At 30.8% G+C, this 23,280-nt stretch overlaps 1 protein-coding gene across 1 annotated transcript in view; it reads right to left on the bottom strand.

Annotated features, from left to right (window-relative positions):
• Positions 1–4,000: 4,000 nt before the first annotated feature.
• The window catches only part of LOC100197380 (endothelial differentiation-related factor 1 homolog), a 31,643-nt gene continuing 12,363 nt past the window's right edge, over positions 4,001–23,280 (bottom strand). Inside the window, exons 4-6 of the mRNA XM_065791389.1 lie at positions 21,214–21,296; positions 12,920–13,013; positions 4,001–4,106 (exon numbers count right to left, since the gene is read on the bottom strand). Of these exons, the coding sequence (XP_065647461.1) occupies positions 4,045–4,106; positions 12,920–13,013; positions 21,214–21,296 (239 nt within the window). The 3' untranslated portion in view covers positions 4,001–4,044. The remainder of the gene's footprint in view (positions 4,107–12,919; positions 13,014–21,213; positions 21,297–23,280) is intronic.

Genomic DNA, 23,280 nt, shown 5'->3' with positions numbered 1-23,280 from the left:
AAACTTTGATGACTACTCAACTCAGTTGAGTAGTCATCAAAGTGTCTAAAGATAAGAGTCATCAAAGTGTCTAAAGAACGTCTAAAGATAAAGCTCTTTGTCTTCTTTTAGATGCTAGATTGACAAAAGCTTCCTACTAAAATATTCGAAATCAAAGCAGTTGAAAAGGGAGTTGATATATATCCTCCATATAATGATGTTGGGGAAGCAAAGCTGTTATGCTATCCTGATACAACCATCATCAACAATGTACTCTTGCATTGACCTCTGCATTTTAAATTTGAAAAAGAAACGACAGCTGTTTCTAAATCAAAAGATAATCTCATTAGACTTGAGATTTCTAACTTGCAAGGTACTGAAGTTGATATAAACAATAAAAAAGCTAAAGTTAAAATTGTTATGATTGATGGAAAAGTTCACACTGCTCTTTTAAATGTAGGGCAAGTCCCAAAGCAATGAATGATATTGAAAAAATGGTTTTGAAAAAGGATATGACAGGCAGTTATTGGATACGTTTTTTGAATGTTTATTACATATTGGATATAAAATGACTTTGAAAAAGTGGCAGGCAAGAAGAGTAGAAGATAAATCTAAAGTAAAGGCCCTGAAACAATAAATTCAAAATAGATTTAAAGATGAAATGGGCTTAATAGTTGATGTTCCGAAATCTGGTGGTAGTGAAACATCAAATGATGGAAATACGGCTCGAAGAGCATTTCAAAGTGCGAATAAATTTGCAGAAATTTAAAATATTGATGTTGAACTGATTCTAAATTTGCATATTATATTGGCAACAATTTCAAGTGGTTTAGACATTGACTCTGATAAATTTGAGGCTTTCTGGTTAAAAACAGCTCGACTTTATGTTCATAATTATCATTGGTATAGTATGTCACAATCGACAAAATTTTAATCCATGATTCTGAAATTATTAAAACTTTAGCATTACCCATTGGTATGTATTCTGAAGAAGTTCAAGAAGCACGTAATAAAGACAAAACTATTGTGAACATTTTGCAAGAAAATCATCTCGTGTGAAAACTAACCAAGATTTATTATATCGACAACTGTGTACATCTTATTCATTTATCATATCTCTGAGAAAGACAGCAGGAAGTCACACCAAAACGAAAAACTTACCAGCTGGAGTTATTGACTTATTGAAGTCATCCACAGATGAAATTAGTTTATAAATGTGTCTTTTATATCTTTATAATATTAAAAATGTGTACCTGTATGAAAGTTTGACTGTAAATTAAAACAAATAGTTATGCTTAATCATATTAGAATTATAAACTTAATTTGCATACCAAGTTTAGAGACATTTGGCTAAAAAGAATCCTTTTGAACGAGGCATAAATATATGTTGCTATACAACTGGGGTTGCCATGGCAACCACAAAAAATCATACTCGTTCAAATAATAATTTTCCAATTATTTTACATACCAAATATGGAGGCCTATGGATGAAAGGAAAAAAAGTTATGACTTTTTTCCAAAACTATAGGATTCTGGCCCACTGTGCATATATGGTATTTAATGGCACCATTATCCGCTTTTGAGATAACGACTGATATGTTTTTATATTGATTTAACATTTTAATGAAAAATATCTAATTTTCTTTATGAAATACTATTATTAATGGCCAGAAAAATTTATTTCAATGTATGCTTTTCATCTCTTAATGTTAAATGATAATTTTCCAAAGACCAAAAAGTATTGCTGTAACTTTTTAAGGAGACAAAAAATTTTAACTTTACTTTTCTAAAATAAATCTGCATCCCACTTTAGTGTAAAAAAATTAAGTCAAAATTTAATTTCAAAGCATTCAATATTTTTACTCATATCCACCATATAACCCACTGTGCTGTGGTATACGCTGATTAAGCGAATTTGATTTACGCAATTATGTAAGAGATCTGGATTATAACAGGAGGGGTAAAAAGATTTCTTCGTGAAAGCCAATATACAATTTTACCTTAAGAAAACGGTGTATAATATATTATTATAGGTAATTGTTACCGCTAAACAAATATTTAATATAAAATATATGATAGAATATTTCGCAGAATATATGATTTCGAAGATGAGATTTAAAGATTTGAAAATCAAAAATTTTCTGTTGAAAACTTGAAAATCAAAAAATAGTTTCCCTAATAGAATATCGTTTGAATTAGAAATTAAAACAATATTAAAAAACCTGAATTGTTTAAAATCTTTCATAACTGAACTAGAGGGAATTTAGAACTAAACTAGAGCTGAAGTAAAGGGAAGAAAGAACATTGCCAGTTTGGCAAAAAAGGTAAACATCATGTATATTATCTTATTGAACTGCCTGAAGAAAGTATTTCTATGTAAGTTTTGAGAAATTACTTAGTGTTATCACCTAATTTCTTGCTATAATTGTGACTTGCATAATAAGATCACATGTTATCTATTTCAGTTACTGATATTTAATATAGCTAGAGTGTAATTGTTTATTATTGTTTTTGAATTATTCAGTGTAGATTGAAATAAATTTATTATTTCTCATCAATTAATATGAAAATCGAAGCTTTAAGAAGAAGAAAAATTGGTGTCTCAAGAGTTTTTAAAAGAAGAAAAAGCACTTCAAAAAATCAAGTTTGTCAATTTTTTCCCAAAATGAAGATACTTCTGCAAGCAAAGAACTGTCATTAATTGAAGGATTAACTGGTATGTTAAATGTTTATTTAGAGCTTGGTATAAATTCTGGCAAAAACTGTATTACATTTTGCAATTAAACAAAATGTCAAAAAAATAAAGGTATTGCAAAAAGTGATTAGAAATCTTTAGAAATAAAACCAGAGTTTATTTATCTTGCTTTTCCGATGTTAATTTTTTTAAATTACTGTATTCTCAGAAGGACATTTTTGAGCACGGTGCGATAAATAACTTGAGAACTACTTGTTATGGTGCTTTAAAATTTTGTAGTTGTAATAATATATATGATGAACTCATTGAAGCAGTATATTTTTTGGCAGAGTTATGGGCTCTTAAAGAGGGCTGTTTTGGGGTAAAATTTGACCCGTTAGTTGTATATTCTGTATCTCCTTGGTGCTTTAAGCTAACTTTATAATTTTGTTTCCATGAGTTCTTTTATATACCAAAAGTAAACACTGAAAGTTTGAGTTTTAAAGCATCTGCCATTGTCTCAATATTTGTCGCAGCGCCTTTTGAATTTTTTTAGGTTTCGCGACCCAAAACTTGGGTCCAAATGTAAAATTTTAATTTTTTGTTTTCTTTTAATGTTTTATGCAGTTTTTTAATATTGTATAAACAAATCAATATTGTTTGGTTAAAAAAAATGACTTTAGAATTTTGACCATACTACCATCTTAACCAATAGAAACTAATTTATGTTTAACCAATAGAAACTAATTTATCTTTAACCGATCAGAACTTGGAAGTCTTGAATAATTACAAAAACTCAAAAGCTTACAGCTATTATTAAATCTGTAAAATTGGGTCAGCCAAATTAACGTCTATTCTTGATCGCTCTTGATTTCAATCGTACCGTAACTAAATTACGGTTCGAAACCCAAATAATAATTTTCAGAAGTTCAACTTTTAATATGTATAAAATGTTGAATTCTTTTAAATTGTCATACACTTAGACAAAATCGTTGATCTATAGTGGCTTATCTATGATGCTTTTTCTTTTAAGCTGAAGTGTTAAAACGGATAATCTCGGACCATCAGCTTGAACTTTTATTGTATAGAATACAAATCTATTTTTTTCTTTCATTTTACGAGTGTTTCTTTAATCTACAAATAATGGTTTACAAACTTGAATTCGTTGTTTTCAAAATCAATGTCTAGGGGTTAAAAAAACATAAATACTCTTTGGGTAATTTATAGGCGCTTCTCTACCACAGATCACTTCTCACTCTCTTGGGTTTTAAAATCAGTTCATTTCAGACCCACTCATATTATTTCACACTCATGACGCATAGTTTCATAACGAAAATACAAAAAAAGTTATTTTAAAAGAAATTTAAAGAAACCATTTATTGATTATAACTTTATTTCTGTACTTTTTTGGGACCAAGCGGTTGTCCTTTTTCTGCACCACGCAACTTCATTTCTAAAAACAAATAACAAGCAATCAGAATAATTAAATAAGTGATAATTCAACAATTAGAATCATCGATAAGCTATGAAAATAACCGACTTTAAATGACTATTTCAAGAAATAAAAAATTAATATAGAAATCAGTTTATAACTAGTTCGTTTGACGCAATCCTGATATTTTAGTTTAGCATTATAGATTGTATTGAGGTATTTATGAAAGGGGCATCCATAAAGTACGTACGCAGTAAAACCAATATTTTAGGACTACCTCTCGCCCCTTTTGTTTTAGACACCAGCAATTTTTAACTTAAAAAAAAAAATTGCTTCAAGCGGGAGTTTTATTAGACCATTTCAAGCGGGACCTTTATTAGACCATTAAACTATGTGCAAAATTTGAAAGCGAAAATCATTGCTTATGTTAATAAAAAACAATCAAGAAATTAAGTTTTAAAATAGATAGCGAACAAGAGAAAACTACGCACGTACTCATTGTCTTTAACCCCTCCCCTTACTTGTATGCATTCGTACGTTTTTGGGTAAGCCCCTCTGCCCTCTCATACATGCGTGCGTACTTTATGGAAGACCCCAAAGTATTAGCTTTATTATTTATAAACATTGTACAGTAAGATCTTAGTTGAAATATTAACTAATAGATTCCAGAATAAAATGTATCTCCGATATTTTCATGGTATGCGATTAAATTTTCATGCTTGAACCAAAAACAACGGCTAACAGTTCTAAATAAAAACGTTCGACTATAAAACTTTGAAAAAACAGTTTAAAGGGTGAATCTGATGCAGAAGTACGAAATAATAGTAATCTCGTTAACTCGGACTCTTAAGGGGTATATATATAATGTCCGACTTAGTTGAAGGTTGTATGTGTCAGGAAAACATGAAGATGGGAGAGAGTTCCAAAAAGATAAAGTGCGGGGAAAAAAACTAGACGAATAAAACTTTTTAGAGCATGCAGGGACAGATACAGTAAACAAATGAGACTTTGCTAAATGAGGAGTCAAACGAGAGTGAGTTTTAATTGATGGAACTAGAGATGATAGCTCCTGTGAGCAGCGTCCATGATAATATTTGCAGAAAAGAGAAAGAGATGCAACTATACGACGATGGGAAAGAGGCTCAGGCTTAGCAGATAGAGCAGTTCCAACTATGTTTACAATGCGTTTTTAGACCTTGTTAAGAAAAGAAAGAGTATCATTAGAAGAACCAACCCAAACATGCAAAAGTAACCGGACAAGAGCATAACTTGAGATAACTTTTGAATAAAAAGTCCCATTTCTTTCAAATTTTCACTAAAATATCAAAAAATTAATTACAAATCTAAAAACAAATGAATTTTTACTAAAGTTAAGCAATCTAATCTTAAAAGTTCAATTAATTAAGTTATGGGCGTGCAAAAGTATGCGAACAGAAATAAAAAAACTTGAATTAGATTTTTTTTTAAACATTTTTAAAATTGAAAATGCTTTATTTTAAAGTAAATTGCTTTAGTACTTTGTCGGGAAGTCCTTAGCATTGATTACTGCTTGAGAGTGACAAGGCATTGAGTCCACCAGCTTCATAATCACAATAATTTTGATTTTTCCCCATTCTTGTTTCAGAGTATTCAATAAATCACGTCTACTTGTTGGTTTTCGACCTGAAATTTATCGATCATAGACATTCAATAGAATAGGCTATTCGATTAATCGAATTTCTTTGGGTTTGAAAAGGTTTTTCACAGGGGTTGAAGTGTGCTTTGGGTCATTGTCCTGCTGAAATATCCATCCTCGAGCCCTGAAAAATATTCCACGCTAAATGCTCTCTTGGTAAATGCTGAAATTAAAGAACTTTATAATGTAAAATGGGGTGTTGACACAATCAAACGTCTTTTGAGGTCTGCAAATCTATTTGAAAAACGTCCTACAAAAAAACTTTTTATTTATATAAAGAATTGAAAAGTACTTATATAAAAGAATTTAAGTTTATGTTATTTGAATCTGATAATAGATAAGTCCGTCGACACAAAGGCCATAAAAACGATCCTAAATACCAGGTACCAACAGTAAAGCACAGAGGTCGAAACGATATGAACTGGGCTAACTTGAATAGAGATTGTATCTGTACTATCCATTTGATTGATGGCAAAATGGACAAAATTAAGTACTTTGTACATATTTTTGTATACTTAAGAATGTTATGCTACCATATGTTAAAGACAAAATGCCTCGAGGAAGGATGTTTAAGCAGGACAATGACCCAAAGCACACTTCAACCCCTGTCAAAAACTTTTTTAAAATCAAAGAAATTCGATTAATCGAATAGCTTTAGCAAAGTCCTGACTTTAATTCTATTGAATGTCTATGTAAGCTCATTGATCGATAAATTTCAGGTTGAAAACCAACAAGTACACGTGATTTATTGAATACTCTGAAACAAGAATGGGGAAAAATCAAAATTATTGTGATTTTGAAGCTGGTGGACGCAATGCCTTGTCACTCTCAAGCAGTTATCAATGCTAAGGACTTCCCGACAAAGTACTAAAGCAATTTACTTTAAAATAAAGCATTTTCAATTTTAAAAATGTTTAAAGAAAAATCTAATTCAAGTTTTTTTATTTCTGTCCGGATACTTTTGCACGCCCATAACTTAATTAATTGAACTTTTAAGATTAGATTGCTTAACTTTAGTAAAAATTCATTTGTTTTTAGATTTATAATCATTTTTTTGTGAAAATTTGAAAGAAATTGAACTTTTCATTCAAAAGTTATCTCAAGTTATGCTCTTGTCCTGTTACTTTTGCACGCTACTGTATGACAACAGTATTCTATGCAGGGACGAATGAGATTTGTCAAGGTAGAGAATGGAACCAAGAGAAAGAAAATGGCGAGCACGATAAAGAGAAGCAACCTCAGCAGATGCTAATTTAGCAATCAAATGTATATATGGTTTCCGTGAGAGGTCAGCAGCAAACGATAATCCATGACGCAAAGAAGAGGACTCAGTGAGAGGGTTGTCATTCATTAATATAGGGATGTCGACAGTTGCAATAGTTATTTGCAGTAAATAACTATCGCAATACTAAAAGGAGTTTTGTTGGAGTTAAAATTTACAAGCTACTATAAGCTGCAATCTGTTACAAAAGCGATATCAGATTCAAGATCGGCCCGAATTAAGCGATTGAAAAGAAGACTTTATGTCAAGACAGCAGTATAAAGTTGAGTTTTCAGCAAAAAGAGATACTTTAGATGTAAGGTTGTCAGGGAGATTATTAATGTAAATAAGAAACAAAACAGGAACAAGGATAGAACCTTGAGGTACCCCGAAGTTAATGTTGAAGAAGAGTGTTGGTATCTTCACTCTTTTTGTAGGTTTTTTTTTTTAATTCTTCCGACTTAAGAACTTTTTATTTCTTCAGACCATCCTGACAATGTTTGCTTTGGAATGCCATATTTCTTAGGAATAGATACAGATAATTTAGATTTGTCGAGTACTTTTAATATTATGTATTTTTCTGTTGCTTTTTCTGTTCTACTTGTAAACTTTCTTATGGTAACCTTTAACATTTTTAATAAATAAAATTTAATCAAAAATTAACCGGATTGAAGATATTAATTAAAATGTTTAGTTAGTTTAATTATATTTGAGGCAGAGGCATTTAACTTTCGAACAATCTAAGTTTTGAACTTTAAAAGATGTTTTTGAATTATTATTATAACAGTCATTGATAAATAGAACTTAAGTAAAACAGTGAAAGAGTCGAAGATATTGGTGACAATATTTAGCTACGCTTAATTTTAATTACATTTGACGCAAAGGTATTTTATTTTCGAGCGTTTAAAGTTCAGAATTCCAAAGAACTGACATTCGAGGAAAAAGACTAGAAGAATAAGATGGCACAAGAGATGCTAGCTCTTTAGAGCAGTGCCCATTATAGTATTTGTAGAAAAGAGAAAGAGAAGCAACATTACGACGATGTGATAATGGTTGGAGGTTGGCTGCAAGAGCAGGTCCAACTATGTTTACAATGCGTTTTTGCACCTTGTTTAAAATAGAAACGGCATCATTAGAAGATCCGCCCCAGATATGGCAACAGTATTCCATACAAGGCCGGATTTGAGATTTATAGAGATAGAGAATCTGAAGTAAGAAAGTGACAAGCTCAATAAAGAGATGCAACCTTAGCAGATGCTAATTTTGCAACAGATTTGATATATGGTTTACAAAAAGATTAGAAGTAAGAGTTAATCCTAGAAGATGAAGAGTAGATGACTCATCGAGTACATCACCATTCATAAATATAGGAAGATCTAACTTATTGCGATAACAATTGGCTGAAAGAAATTAAGTTTTAACTATATTGAAGTTCACCAACCACTGTGAGCCCCATGCTGTAGCAGAAGTGAGATCCTTTTCAAGCTCAAATGCCCCCTCCAAGCAATCAGAGGGTGTTGGTTTCTTATCACGACAAGAATAAATGGTAGTATCATCAGCAAACAATGCCGCCTTAGATGTGAGAATACCTGGAAGATCGTTAATGTAAATTAAAAAGAGTAAGGAGCCAAGGATAGAACCCTGAGGAACCCCTGAAGTTACAGAATAAGAAGAAGAGTGCTGTCCATCGAGGACAACTTTAATACTACGATTGGAAAGGAAGAATTCAATAATCTTAAAGATGTTGCCAGATACACCGTTAGAAGAAAGCTTATGGAAAAGACCAGCTTACCAAACTTTATCAAAAGCTTTTGAAATGTCTAGAGCGATAACCTTAACCTCTCCACCTTTATCTAATGCACAATAAAATTTATCAGTTATTACTGTTAGCAAATCAGCTGTAGAACGAGAAAATCGAAATCCATACTGATGGTCATAAAGTAAGTTATTAGATTCAAGATGAGAAATTAAATGTTTGTTCATTAAAGATACAAAAACCTTGCTTATGATAGGAAGAACACTAATGGGACAGTATTTAGACGAATCAGATCGCTCTCCAGAATTTTTGAAGATAGGGATAACAGATGCCATTTTCCGGCAGGCTGGAAAACAAGACTCTGATAAGCACTTGTTGAATAGTTTTGAGAGTATAGACGACAGCTCCGGAGAACACTTCTGCAAGACAATAACAGGTATGTTGTCCGGGCCACAAGCTGTAGAAGAGTCAAGACAGGAAATCACTTCAGATACAGATGCTGGAGTGATATGAATGTCAAGCTATGGATCAACCTGTTTGTTGGCAATATCAGGTAGAATGCAACTAGTGGAATCAAGAGATGATATTGATGAAAAGTTTCTAGCAAACAATTCAGCTTTATCTTTAGGTGATATGACAAAGTTTGAACCATACAAGAGAGGTGGAATTAAAGATTTGCCCTTATTGTTAATACTATTAAAGATTCTGCAGAAGTCACGAGAGCCTAATTTTTGAGAGGAGATACAAAATTTCATGACCTGAGAATAGCGGGCTTTGGCCTTAGACAAAACCTTATTACAATGGTTTCTAGCAGTAATAAACAGACGCCTGTTTTCTGGAGAATTGTTTTGCTGATAAATATGGAAGTAACGGTTTCGATTGGCAATCGCAGCAGCACAGTGTGAGGAAAACCAGTCGAGAGGGAATAAAACATTCAATGCCAGCCTGAACCCACGAAGTTATGCAAGAAGCACATTCATCAACAGAAAGATGAAAGATTTCTACCCAAGAGCCATCACGAAGAAAATCACAGAAAGAGTCCCAGTCAGCTTTAAGGTAGTTGTAAGAAGTACGATGATAGGGGGATTCAGGTGATGAAGAAGAATGAAATATTAGTTTTAGAGAAATCAAACTGTGATCAGAAGCACCTTAGGGTGAATGTGGAGAAACTGAGCACTGACTAGGATCAGAAACAAGACATAAGTCGAGTAGAGAAGGTAGATGATTCGAGTTGTCTGGAAAGTGAGTTGGAAAATTGACTATTTGAGTTAGGGATTGAGAAAGGCAAAAGTTGTGGGCTTTAATGCCTGCAGAATCACTGACACTAGAGCCAAGCGATTTAAAGTGGTGAGCATTAAAGTCATTGACAACAACTATATTAGCTGATGGATAAAGAGAGAGAGAGCTTGGTCAATATGATCAGAAATAACATCAAAAAGAGTGCAGTCTTGAGATGAAGGAGAGCGATATAGAACAAATAGAAAGGCGATAGAGTGAAGTGGTGCTAAACGAAAACACATAAAAGAATAGTCTGTGGATTCAAACCTAGTTTCACGACAAATGGGTGAATTCTTAAAAATGTAAATGCCCAGGCCAAGCATGTGACTATTGGAGTCTTTACGAATTAAAGAAAGATAACCATCAACACTAAGATCGCAAGATGAGACAGCTGAACTCAAATTAATCTCACAAAAAGCAAGTAGGTCTGGTGAACTTTGCAAGAGATAAGACTTATCAGAAGAAAAGTTACTTCGAAGACCACGAATATTAGTGAATGATAGGTTTAGAGAATTTGGTGATGATGATGGTTTTTTGTGTTTTATAGTTTTTGGTACTTTATTCATTTTTAAATTTGATTGAAGAACTTGAATCAAAGCATAGATAGTACTCAGAACACTGTTTGCCCAATTGCCTCATTACTACTAATAAACCCTAAGCCGTAACAAAGGGCTCCAAATGTGGCCTCTGCAATGCACACCAAAAGTACAAACAGGGACACCATCCATGCGCAACATGGCACTGTTAATACTTTGATATTTTTCAGCTGTTGATGGAATCAGCCTCTCTGAGAGCTACCACAGAGTTCGGAAAACCTGACTACCAGCCGGCCTCAGAACCATAAAACTGAGTTTTAGTTACCCTCATTAGGAGATAATAGAATGAGTTGCCTAGTCATAAAAACAGAGACACAAGCAAAACCCGTGCATTGAGTCAAGAAGATCCAGCATTCAACATCCTAAACTGGAAACAATGTATTAAAAATACATTTGTGCCAGCCTAATAGATGAAGGGAGAATGAGTTGCCTAGTCATAAAAACAGAGACACAAGCAAAACCCGTGCATTGAGTCAAGAAGATCCAGCATTCAACATCCTAAACTGGAAACAATGTATTAAAAATACATTTGTGCCAGCCTAATAGATGAAGGGAGGTTTACTGGGTTACTGGAGGCTGGTCAACAGATAGAATCTGTTTACCCCTTAAGCCTTTGCCTAGGAGGCCTTTTACAAGACAGTAGCAGGGTGCATTTAACATCTGCCCAAGATGAGTATTTTTATCGAGACACCATCTCTCGCCTTTACTCAAACAAGAGCCCCAAGGCAGGGGGTGTTTAAAGTCGGGGTTGGCATCTCCTAGCCTTTGCCTAAAAAGGCGTATCCTACAAGGTAGCAGGACATGAAGCAGATTGTACTGGGTTACATGTTACCAGTAGCAGGATAACCTGACCTGACCTAGTTTATGGGATTCTGCTGTAGTTTTAGTGAGATCATAGCACGGTCTGAACCAACTAAAAGAGAAAGAAGGAACTTAACACAAGCTAGGATCAGAACGGAAACACAAGTCAAGGTAAGTGATTTGGATTGTCAGAAAAACAAATCTCAAAGTTAACTATCTGGGTAAGACTTTTTTTTATTTTTTTAGATTTAGCGTCAGTATAATGAGAAAGAACTTGGTCAATTTGAGCAGATATAAAATCGAAAGGTACAGCCCTGAGAAGAAAAAGAACAATAAAAAAAAAGACAAAATAAAATAATAAAGATGAAAATTGAAAGCATATAAAAGAACATTCAGAGGATTCAAACCTGATTTTGTAACAAATAGGTTAACTGATATGTATAAGTATATATCCAATCCAGGCATGTAAATATTGAGATCAAATAAAAAACGAATTTAAATTCTTGGATAAATTAAGTATTTCTGGTGAACTTTGCAAAAGATTCAACAGATAACTGTTGACTCTTTGATTACAACAGATAAAGTTACTTGAAACATGAATATTTGTATAAGATTTAAACAATTTGGGGATAATGCTGTTTTTTTTAGTTTCCTCATTACTGCTAATAAATCAAGATAATAAAAAAAAAGGCTATTTTATATCAAAGAGTTTAGGAAACTTTACTACTAGCAAATGATGACCTTTTGTGACGGATTATTAAGCTTATACCGAGACACCTGACCACACGGTACGTGTCATATTTTACCAAAAATATTTTTCTCATAAAGTATATCATGTTGGACCTCAGAAGAAGTGAAATTTTATAGAAATTTCTTAAATAACAAATGCATTTATTTATGAAACAAAATATATTGTTAAAAAACGTCCTGAAAAGTGCTAATTATGATAAACTTGAAAAAATTGATTTTAATTTAAAAGCTTTAAGTTTTTTAAACTTTCTATGAAATTACGCTCTTTTTGAGAAACAACTTGATATACTTTTGGAGACAAATATTCTTGGTAATATATGATACATATCATGTTGTCAGGCGTATTGGTAAGGGAACTGTTTTATAAATTGAACAAAATAAATGTGATTTTCTTAATTAGTATTAATGTATTTATTAATTCCTAATACAAGCCAAAAAATTATTTTTTTGTCATAACCCTACTGTACACTTATTACTCTCAGACTACAGAGAGTACACTTAAATAACAGATAAAATTGCATAGCCACTACCAAGAAGTCAAAAACAAAAACCCATGTTACCAGCAGCAGGGTGATAGTAATAATCCCTTTGCTTCTTTTTACATCTCTCCTCACAAAAAAAAAATATAAATAATTTTAGAAATAAAGTTAATTCATTTAATCGTAATTCACTGAGACCCTATTAATCAACAAAAAAAATTTTTTAAAGTAAACTCACCTATAACTCTTTCGATTTTGCTGAGTATCTGATTATTTGGTATTGCTCTGCCTGCTTCATAATCATTAATAACTTGTGGCTTTTCGTTAATTTTCTTATAAAAAAAAAAAAAAGGAAAAAAAAACTAAACTAACTCAAGTAACTGAAACTAAAACTAAAGCAAATCCATTTTAACTAAAATATTAGGATACTACTAACACTAATAAATAATTGATTTTTGATTATAAAACTTTAAAGTTTTTACTTTTGTTTTAAAAATATTTTATGCTATTACCTTGTGCAAAAATTGTCTAAAGTAAACTTCATGAATTTCAAACAATACAGGGGCAGATCTAGGGTGTCGCCACTGATGCACGTGCATCAGTCTTTTTGTTATCACTTAAATTTAGAGATACACTTAAATCTCTAAATTTAAGTGTATCTCTAAATTTAAGTGTATCTTTTTTTCACTTTTTTTTCATAATAAAAAGCTAAAGTTGAAATTAGAATCTGATATTCACAAAAATGGTAAAATTTGTTTTAAACTGGAAAAAAATTATCAAATCTAAACTTGATTTTATTTATCTCTATAATTACTTATTCATTACTTAGACAAAATTTCCTGCATTTTGGAGCAACTGATGCAACTGCTCTTCACTAAATATAAATGTAATCGGTTAAAGAAGAAATATTTTAGGCTTTAACCAATCATATTTGTACATTTTTACAAATTTTTCCTATCGCTTTGTAACAAGTGAAGTTTAAACCAATCACTATTTATTAAAATAACAATTGCGACAGTTGCTACAAACCTTCTGCAAAAAAATACAAAATTCAAATAAGATAAAGAATGTTTTTAAATAACAAATCAATGTTGTGGAAAGTTTAGAACAATTGCATCAGTTGCTCCAAATTGCTAAAAATTTACAAAATTCTGATATGCCACCTGATATACATCATTCATAATTTTTGACGTAGGACTTTGCTAGTAAATTAGAGTTTTGAAATAAAGATGAATTTTTTAGTCTCAAATGCAATTAAGGCTAGATATTTGCCAAATATTCGCAAATATAAAAATCAGCTAACTGAAGAGTTGAAAATTTTAAATAACAAGTGTCCAGTGCATTCATATAGTCGTCTTGAAAATTCTGAAACAGATTGTTTTATCTCGAAGCAAGAAGATAGTCAAGATTATGTTGCTTCAAGGTAAAACCCTATTACTAAAGTTAATGGTGTTATATTTTCCAGCTAGAAAATAATATAAATTGATCTTGTTTTATATACTTTCTTTTATCTTTACTTATCCTTTACACTTTATTAGTCCTAAAACTGAAACAAATAAAAAACAATTCTCTGATGTTTCTTTTACAGAAAAAGTTAATTCTGCAAAACATGTCAAAATTTAATCTAAAATTAACTTTAAAAAAGATAATGCTTTTATAGAGTTGCCTTTTGAACCTTCTGTAGATTCTAAAATATTTGAGTGATTAGATTCCAACTCAGTTAATATTCCTTTATATAAAGACTCAAATTCTTTATATGATGTTTCAACATATCTAACCCATGGTCAACATTTAACCGCTGGCAAAGACGGTGCAATTTTGTTAGATATGGTAAACAAAGTATTTCGTCCTAAATCTATATTTTTTTTCCAATATCTATTAATACAAAAAAATCATTTAAAATTGAATGGCTCAGCCACTTTTTTGGTTAGCTTATTCTAGCAAAAAATAAGCTAACCAAAAAAACTACTTTGCTAGGTGCTAGTATTCCAAGTCTGGAATACTAAATTTAGTTTTCAAGCCTCATCAAGAATGGAGTTATGCTGTTCATGATTTTAAAAAACATGAGAAAAGTTGTTTTATATAAAAGGTCTATGCTTTCATTTAATGCATTACGTTCACGTTGCAACTCCAAATGTTATTGAGGTTGATTTAAATAATTCTTGTTTAAAACTTTTTTCTGCAAACTGAAAAAAATTAGTTCCAATATTTAAAACAATAAAATTTCTTGGTAGAAATGATCTAGCATTTCGTGGACATTGTGATGATACCAAATATCATCCTGATATTGAGGAATCTTCTACACAAAGGTTGGAAGAGGTAACTTCATAGAGCATTTAAAATTTCATGTTGATACTGGTGATCAAATATTAGCTAACCATCTTTTGTCCAAAAAATGCAACCTTTATATCAAAAACTACCCAAAACTAACTTTTTGATGTGGGAAAACAATTGAGGTAGTTTTAATAAAAAAATTTAAACATTCAATTTTTTTTTCAATTCTTTGTGATGAGAAATTGACTGTTCAAATACTGAACAAATGTCACTTGTTTTAAGATATGTAGATTCAAATAATGAAATTTGCAAGGATTTCTTTAGATTTATTGATTGCCAGACTGGTACATCAGGTCTTAGTCTATCACTAAATTTACTACACTTTTAACACACTTCAAGAGACTTTTTGGACTTGATATTCAAAATTGTAGAGGCCAAGGGTATGATGGTGCAGAATTTATGGCAGATGAATATAAAGGAGTTACTTCTTGAATAAAAGCTCTTAATCATAATGCTTTTTTTGTTTATTGTGCAAGCCATAGACTTAGTTTAGTTATAGCAGCTACATGCCAAGTTCAAAAAGTGAAAAACCTTTGTCAAGTAAAAGAAATTTCTTATTTTTCTTACTCCTAATCTCCTAATCGTAGTAATGGTCTCAAAAATATTTAAGTCTAGACCAGGAAAAATAATAGATACTTTTCGAACAAGATGGATTCAAAAGCTGAGAGATCTTGATGTTTTTTTAAAATAATTTTATAATTGTTATTCATGCTACATAGGAAATGGGATTAAATGAATCAAAGGAATACAACAGTGAAACTGCTTCCAAAACCTCTTCTTTTTTAAGATTATTAACAGATTTCTCTTTTATTGTAAGTTTAGTTATAACAAAACAGTTAATGGATTTTTTTATGCAATTTCTGTAACACTTTAAACTAAATCTTTTGACATATCCGCACAGTGTTTTGAAATAATCTAAAAAATCTTGTTATTAGAAATAAAAAAAACTGAAAGATATACTATTGCTTTTAGTTTGGCTTTTGGCTTTAGTCTTGATATCCAAGAAGTGAGACCTAGATTATGTAATTTCCAGGTTTACTGGGATAAATATCCAACAAATACAGTTTGTGACTATTTTAAACATAGCATTACTTCTCCATTAATTGAACATCTTATTAATGAGGCAGATAATAGGTTTCCAGAAAAAGGTATGTTTGTTTATAAAGGTCTAGCAGCAGTTACTGTCAAATTCAATTCAACTGTACTGTCCAGAATACAAGTTAAGAAACCATGAAAATCTGATTTTTATGAATTTTTAAATTTCTATTCATCTGATATGCCTCATTTTACTTCAATACATGCTGAGTTAGATTTAAGGGATTATTTTTGAAAAACCAGTCAAATATTCCTTTAACAATTGAACTTCAATAAAAAAATATAACAAAAATTATTAAAAAAAAAAAATCCCTATCAAGAAAAGGATAAAATCTAGAAATAGAGGGCTAACCTTAGGCAAAATGATAGTATACAGATAAAGTGCAAAGTCCTATGACTTACCTTCTCATTGGTGCACTTTGTTAAGTAAATTAGGCTTAAAATTACATGCCTAATTTATGAACGAAATAGCCAAGGTAACATTTATGAAAATTTCTATTAAAAATAGATACCACAAAAGCAATACAAAACAAATTTAGTTAATGACATAAACAGCAGCGTCACTCCTAAAAAAAAGCTGCTCATGGCATGTCTGCCCCACCTTTGCTACGCCTTTTCCTGTCCCTCCACTTTTTAAATTGACTATACTTAAACCCAAGAGAGGTTGGAGGAGGGGATTTATTTTTAATTTGGAAAAAAGAACTTTATGGTTATGCTTTCATGCCAAAACAAGTTTATTTTTCATATCTATTACATTACCTAAAAACTTTAAATGATTCACATTTTTACACTGCCAAATTTTTATTGATGTTAAAATTATTTTGAATTCTTATCATGCATAGGACCAAATTAAAAAAGAACTTTTTTAATTTGGCTTTCAACATAATTAAAAATAATTTAATAAGTTAATAAAGTTTTAGATTAAACTACATTAATAAGAATTGAACAGCTAATAAATTTCTTCATATATTTAAATTAATTCTGAGTGTAGTTAATGTAATTAAATCTGATTGTATTTAATGAAATCAATACTGAATTTTAATGCATAGTAGTACTTAATTTTTAAAGAAAAAATAAATAAATGTGATTTTACTCTTTTTCAAAGGTTGTAAGTGTTATTCAGGCTTGGTTGGGAACCGGGAGCAATTGCTCTTGATAACCAACCACGGAAACAATATTTAGTTGCGAAAAACTGGCCAGATTTTTTAGTCGTTTTGAGAACATTTAAAAAAAAAAAAGCGCAAAAAAGATTAATTGGATCGATGAGAGACAATTACAAAAAAAATAACCTAGAAAAAAAAAATAACTTGAAACGCGAAAAAATAAATTACGTTTAGAACAAATATTTTCGAAACATCGCTCTTTTATAATTTTTTTATAAAATTAAGCAACATTTTTTATATAAGGTAACATCTTTACGATTGCTTAATAAGGACACAAATGTTCTTTTATTTATTAAAGAGTTTAATATAATTTATATTTATATACTCGTGTCTTATTTCCAGTGCTGGATTAGGGAGAGTTGGGGTTAAAGGGGGCTATAGTTCCGGGCTCCGCAATGTTAGGGGCCCCAAAATAGTTAAGAAGACTTTTTTTTTAGTCATTTTTACGCTGTGGCACATAAAAATGCTTCAATATAAAAATAGCCCCCGCCCCGAAAAGTCTAACAAGATTCTGATTAAACTAACACTAGCTTTAGTTTTATTTAAGCTAAATTATTTTATAAATAAGTTAATTTTTTAATAACAATTTTATGTTTTGCGTGAAAATTTTAACATATTTAAAACAATTCTTCTTAGTAAGATGAACAAATCAAACAATTAAATCATTAAGTTACTGTAGAAATTAAATTAACTAGATAGAAATCAACCAAAAAGGTTAAAAATACTTTATGAAGAGGAAGCGGAACTGCCTCACAATATTGATGATGTTTAGTGAGTGGGCTTTTAAATTTTAATTAGTATTTAAAACAGAAAAAAGTAACTTTAAGTTAAAGTACAAAGAGTTTGTAAGAATGGCAACTAAAGCGAAAATATTCAGAGCTAGTAAACCAATATCTAAGAACTTAAAAACTTTTCTTTATATTTAAAAACTTTCTAAATATATATATATATATATATATATATATATATACAGTATCGGACAAAACCAGTGCAACCAAATAATGCTAATTTAGTTTCTTTATATAAAAGTGCTGCATTTTTTCAATTTAGAGAAATAACTATGTAACTGTTTAGAGACAAAGTTCTTCAAGTTTTATTCATCACAAAGTTCATTATTTGTACACGAAAATTAATAAATTAATCAAAAGTATTAAAAAAAAGTTGATTTCCTTCTGGACAAAACAAGTGCAACTCGACAAAATGTTGACCAAGCTGTATTTCGCTATCAATATTTCGTGGCGAATCCTTTGTTGTCGATCATAGCCTTGCATTTTCAAGGCATAGATTCGATCAGGTGATCAATGAAACTTTGTGAAATTGCTGCCCAGGCCTTTTGGATTTGTTCAAACAGTTGATCCTTATTACGAACACCTTCACGATTAATTCTGCGGTTGACGATCTCCCACAGGTTCTCAATAGGGTTGAGATTCGGAGATTGAGGCGACCAATCCATCACTGATAGGTGGTTGTCTTGAAACCACTGCTTGACTACTTTTGCTGTGTGTTTCGGATCGCTGTCTTTCTGAAAAACCCATTTTATTGGCATATTCCATTCAGCTTGAGGTAACATAACATCTTTCAGGTTATTTTTATACATGAAACGGTCCATTATTCCATTGTTTCGATGTATTGGACCTAGAAATTTAGCAGAAAAACACCCCCAGACTATTACATTGCCTCCACCATGCTTCACGGTCTTATGGCAGTAACGTAAATCGAGGCGTTTTCCAACCAGTTGACGTACACGGCAAATGCCATTGCTCCCAATGATGTTGAACTTCGATTCATCACTGAACAGGACAGTTCGCCATTTCTGCACATTCCAGTCAATATGAGATGTAGCAAACAGGAGTCTTTTCTTCTGGTTTTTTAGTGAAATCAGCGGTTTCTTTGCAGGGCATCGAGAAAACAATCTGGCCTCAACAGCACGTTGTCTGATTGTTCAGTCCGATACAGACAGCTCTAATTGCTTTTGTATGTCAACTGATGATATCCAGGGATCCATCTTGACGGATCTGACGATCATAGAATCCTCTCTAGAAGTGGTGTAACGCAGTCTTCCACCTTTGTTATTTGCTGCCAACTTCCCCATAGAACAATAATTGGAACATAGTCTTGATTGGTTCATGTTTTCACGCGATACTTATCACAAATACTTTTTTGTGACATTCCACTTACGCTATCGCTAATAATTTTCTTTCTTAGTTCCAATCCAAGACTGTTGGGAGCCATTTTTGCACTTGAAGTCATAAAAATAATAAAAATAAATAATCACGCTTCTCAAGGCTTACCATGTTACATTTACCTTGTGATGATACAATAATGCTCTGTAGAACACAACGTCTTGGTTGGATGTGGACTGTACTGATGTAATGAAACACTTGTTGTATTTCACTTTTTGTATTGATGTTCTTCGATAAAACACTTTGATAAACCTCACTTCGATTAACTGTCTTGATAATACTGACTGATTGACTTCCATATACTGACTGAATTACATGTCTCTTATATAGTAAAATGAACCTGTGTGAACCTGTTCTGGAAGATTCTAGATGCTTCTTTTCAATGCTTCTGGAAGCTTCTGGATGTGTCTGGATGCTTCTGAATGTTTCTGGATATTTCTGGATGCTACTGGATGCTTCCAGATGCTTTTTCTGGAAATTTCTAGAAGCTTCTGCATGCTTCTGGAAACTTCTGGATACTTCCTTTAATTATTAAAAAACTTCCGTGACGTTGACACGGACCAGACTTGAGAAAATGAAACAAACCAAAAAAGTTGCACTTGTTTTGTCCGCTGCAAAATGGCACTTGTCAACGAAATTCTGCCAATATTGTATATATTTATATATATAAATACATATATATATATATATATATATATATATATATATATATATATATATATATATATATATATATAGCGCGAGTTAGTTGGTATGCATGTTTGTGTTTAGTAACCAGAAACTTCTTTTATGTTTATTTCATAATTAGTTTTATTAACTTCGATGATTATTAACAATTTCATTGAAAATACAATTATTGTTGAAAATCTTTTTGTTTACAAAATAAATCGTAAAAATTGCTTTTAAAGATTATATTAGAATAAAAACAGATACACAAAATTACATTTACATAAAAATACATACTTTTTAAATAAAAAATAAGAATATACTAATAAAAATCAATAATACATAATAAACTTTCAAAATTTTGACAATTTAAAATATATATTTATTTATGCATAATAACATTATGCATAATAACATTTATTTATGCAAACAAAAATATTAGTTTAAAAGATTTACGGCTTTACAGATGTGGCTCCAAGAATGAGCCATAGTATTAAGGTAATAGTTTGTTTGATAGTATAATCTTAAAGCAATTTATTCAGGAAATATCAACTAATTTCAAAAAATACAATCTTCAAAACAATTCAACAGAAAACTCTAGAACTTTATTTCACTTAGTCAGCGTATTTTTTGAACCAATAGAATTAGTTTGTTTGTAGATTTAGCGGGTTTTTAGTGCTCGCGAATATTCTATTTATTCTTCCGCACCAAGATGCTTTGAGAACATTCAAGTTTATGTATGTTTCCACGTAAGTTTATGTATGTCCATAAAACAAATATTTTTTGTTTTACGGACAAACATAAACTTAAATGTTCTCAAAACGACTACAAAACCTGGCCAGTTTTTCTCAACTAAATATTATTTTCATGGTCAGTAATCGAGAGCGATCGCTCCCGCTTCCTGACCGAGCCTGGTAACTAAACACTTACAACCTTTATTATTAAATTAAAATATCATACTGTTAAGATCTCTAATCAATTATGTTAAAAAAAGCTTTTTGTATAAAAACTTAAAATATTTACATGATTTACAAAATTTTATTTTAGTTTCTCAAATATTAAATTTATTGAAAATTAAAAAAAAAACTTACTGTTGCAAGATCTTTTTGTGTCAATTCTTTTGCTAAACGGCCTTTTTGAATTAATTTGCCAACTTCAAGTGGTACGGTTTCCACTTAAAATAAAATATAATATGCATGATTATATATATATATATATATATATATATTTCCAACACAATATCACACTTATAAAAAGGTTTTTAGTCTTTTGAATTAATTCTATCATATAGTATAATGCGGAACTTAATTAGTTTCCCTTCAAGCTTATTTGACACGGAACTCTCGGCAGCCATTGCAATTGAGGTAATAGCAAGAAAGAGTTACAGCACTTTTGTAACTTATGTAAACTTCAAATTATGTTATGATAAAATATATTAAAACATATATCAAGTTTTACAATTTTACTTTTATTTGACAACTGCATTGTGGCAAAATATCCTTAATTTTGATTTATAGAATTTATTTACCATTTTCTAAAGTTTTTTGTTTATCAAATAGTGTTTACTTTACACTAGTTTTGTCAAAAGACCCGGTACTTCGGTACCAAGTCGGTATTAAAAAAATGTAAACGTCGCGGTACCAAGTTTTCTTAAGTACCGGTAGTACCGAAGACCCGTTCAAACCCGATTGAGAAAAAAGGAGGAAAGAGCCATGTGTGGAAATATTTTGGATTTGCGGCTGATGACAAGGGGAATATCATTGATAATCAAAAACCCATTTGCAAACGATGTCGCCGAAGTTTTCACTCAAAATGTTCAGTACTGCAGGGTACATTGTTAGCCCAAGACGCTCAAGACTGAGTCAGGAACATGTTGATATGTTTGTGTTTCTATCTGAAAATCTGGAAATGGCAAAGAAAGTAACTTAAGGAATAACTGTGTAGACCAGTATTGATTTGGGTGAAAAATGTTGTTAATTATCTAGTTATTTAATTACTCAAACGTTTACAATCCTTGGCTTGAAATACTTAAATTATGCCGTTGTTGTTTTGTTTTTTTACATGTATAATAATATTTTAATTTACAACTTGTTGTTCAGTTATGGCATATTTTGTTTAATTTATAAAAATGTTAAAGTTTATAAATAAGAGTGATTATTCAGTCATGGCTTATTGTTTTGTAATTTATCTAGTTATTTAATTACTTAAATGTTTACAATCCTTGGCTTGAAATACTTAAATTATGCCATTGTTTTTTTACATTTATAATAATATTTTAGTTTATTACTTGTTGGTCATGGCATATTTTGTTTAATTTATAAAAATTGCGTTTTTTAGGTTTGTAATTTTTCATTTATTATTTGTGGAAAAAGTTGAAACACAATTTTAAACAAGTATGAAGAATGGCATTGTTTAACTTTATTAATAAAAATAGTGTGTTTTTCAGCTAGCATGTTTTTGTGTTTTGCTTTGATACAAAGATTCGTGAATTTTTATTGGCAAATTAAGTCTAAATTAAACTTTGGTTTGGTACCGAAATTGTAACCGAGAATCGTGGATTTTCACTGGTATCGGTACCGAATACTGTAATTTTGGTATCGTGACAACACTACTTTACACTTTAGAAGCCGAAGTGATTAGCTCGCAGAGTTTTTAAAGCAAAGCACTGTGGTTCAAATCATACCACTGGCACCTTAACTTTTTTAATAATATTTGATTTTTCTAAAATACAAAATAAAACACTTTTGAAGTTTAATAGATATTATATACATAACATATATAAAGATATTATACACTCAAACAAACAAAAGAGAGAATTTAAAAAAAGTTTATTTGCCATTTTATAAAGCTTTTTGTTTATGAAATAGTTTTAAAACCAGACAAAACAACTTTTGAAGTTTTATAGATATTATATACAGAACATATATAAAGATATTATATACTATAACAAATGAAAGGAACAGAATTTTTAAAAACGCTTAAAATTTCTAAAAGCATTAAAACACTGAGAGTAATTTGTTGAGCATATGTCAAGATAGAGATCATGAGCCCATTACCTGAGCCCATTAATAACTCATGTTATTAATGGGCTCAGGTAATTAGTCCTAATAAGCTGTAAATGGTCTGAAAAAAAATTATGGCCTGAAACTTAATAAAAA

This window comes from Hydra vulgaris, chromosome 02 (assembly GCF_038396675.1).
Source record: "Hydra vulgaris chromosome 02, alternate assembly HydraT2T_AEP".
NCBI lineage: Eukaryota > Metazoa > Cnidaria > Hydrozoa > Anthoathecata > Hydridae > Hydra > Hydra vulgaris.
This window is presented reverse-complemented; position numbering and strand designations above follow the sequence as displayed.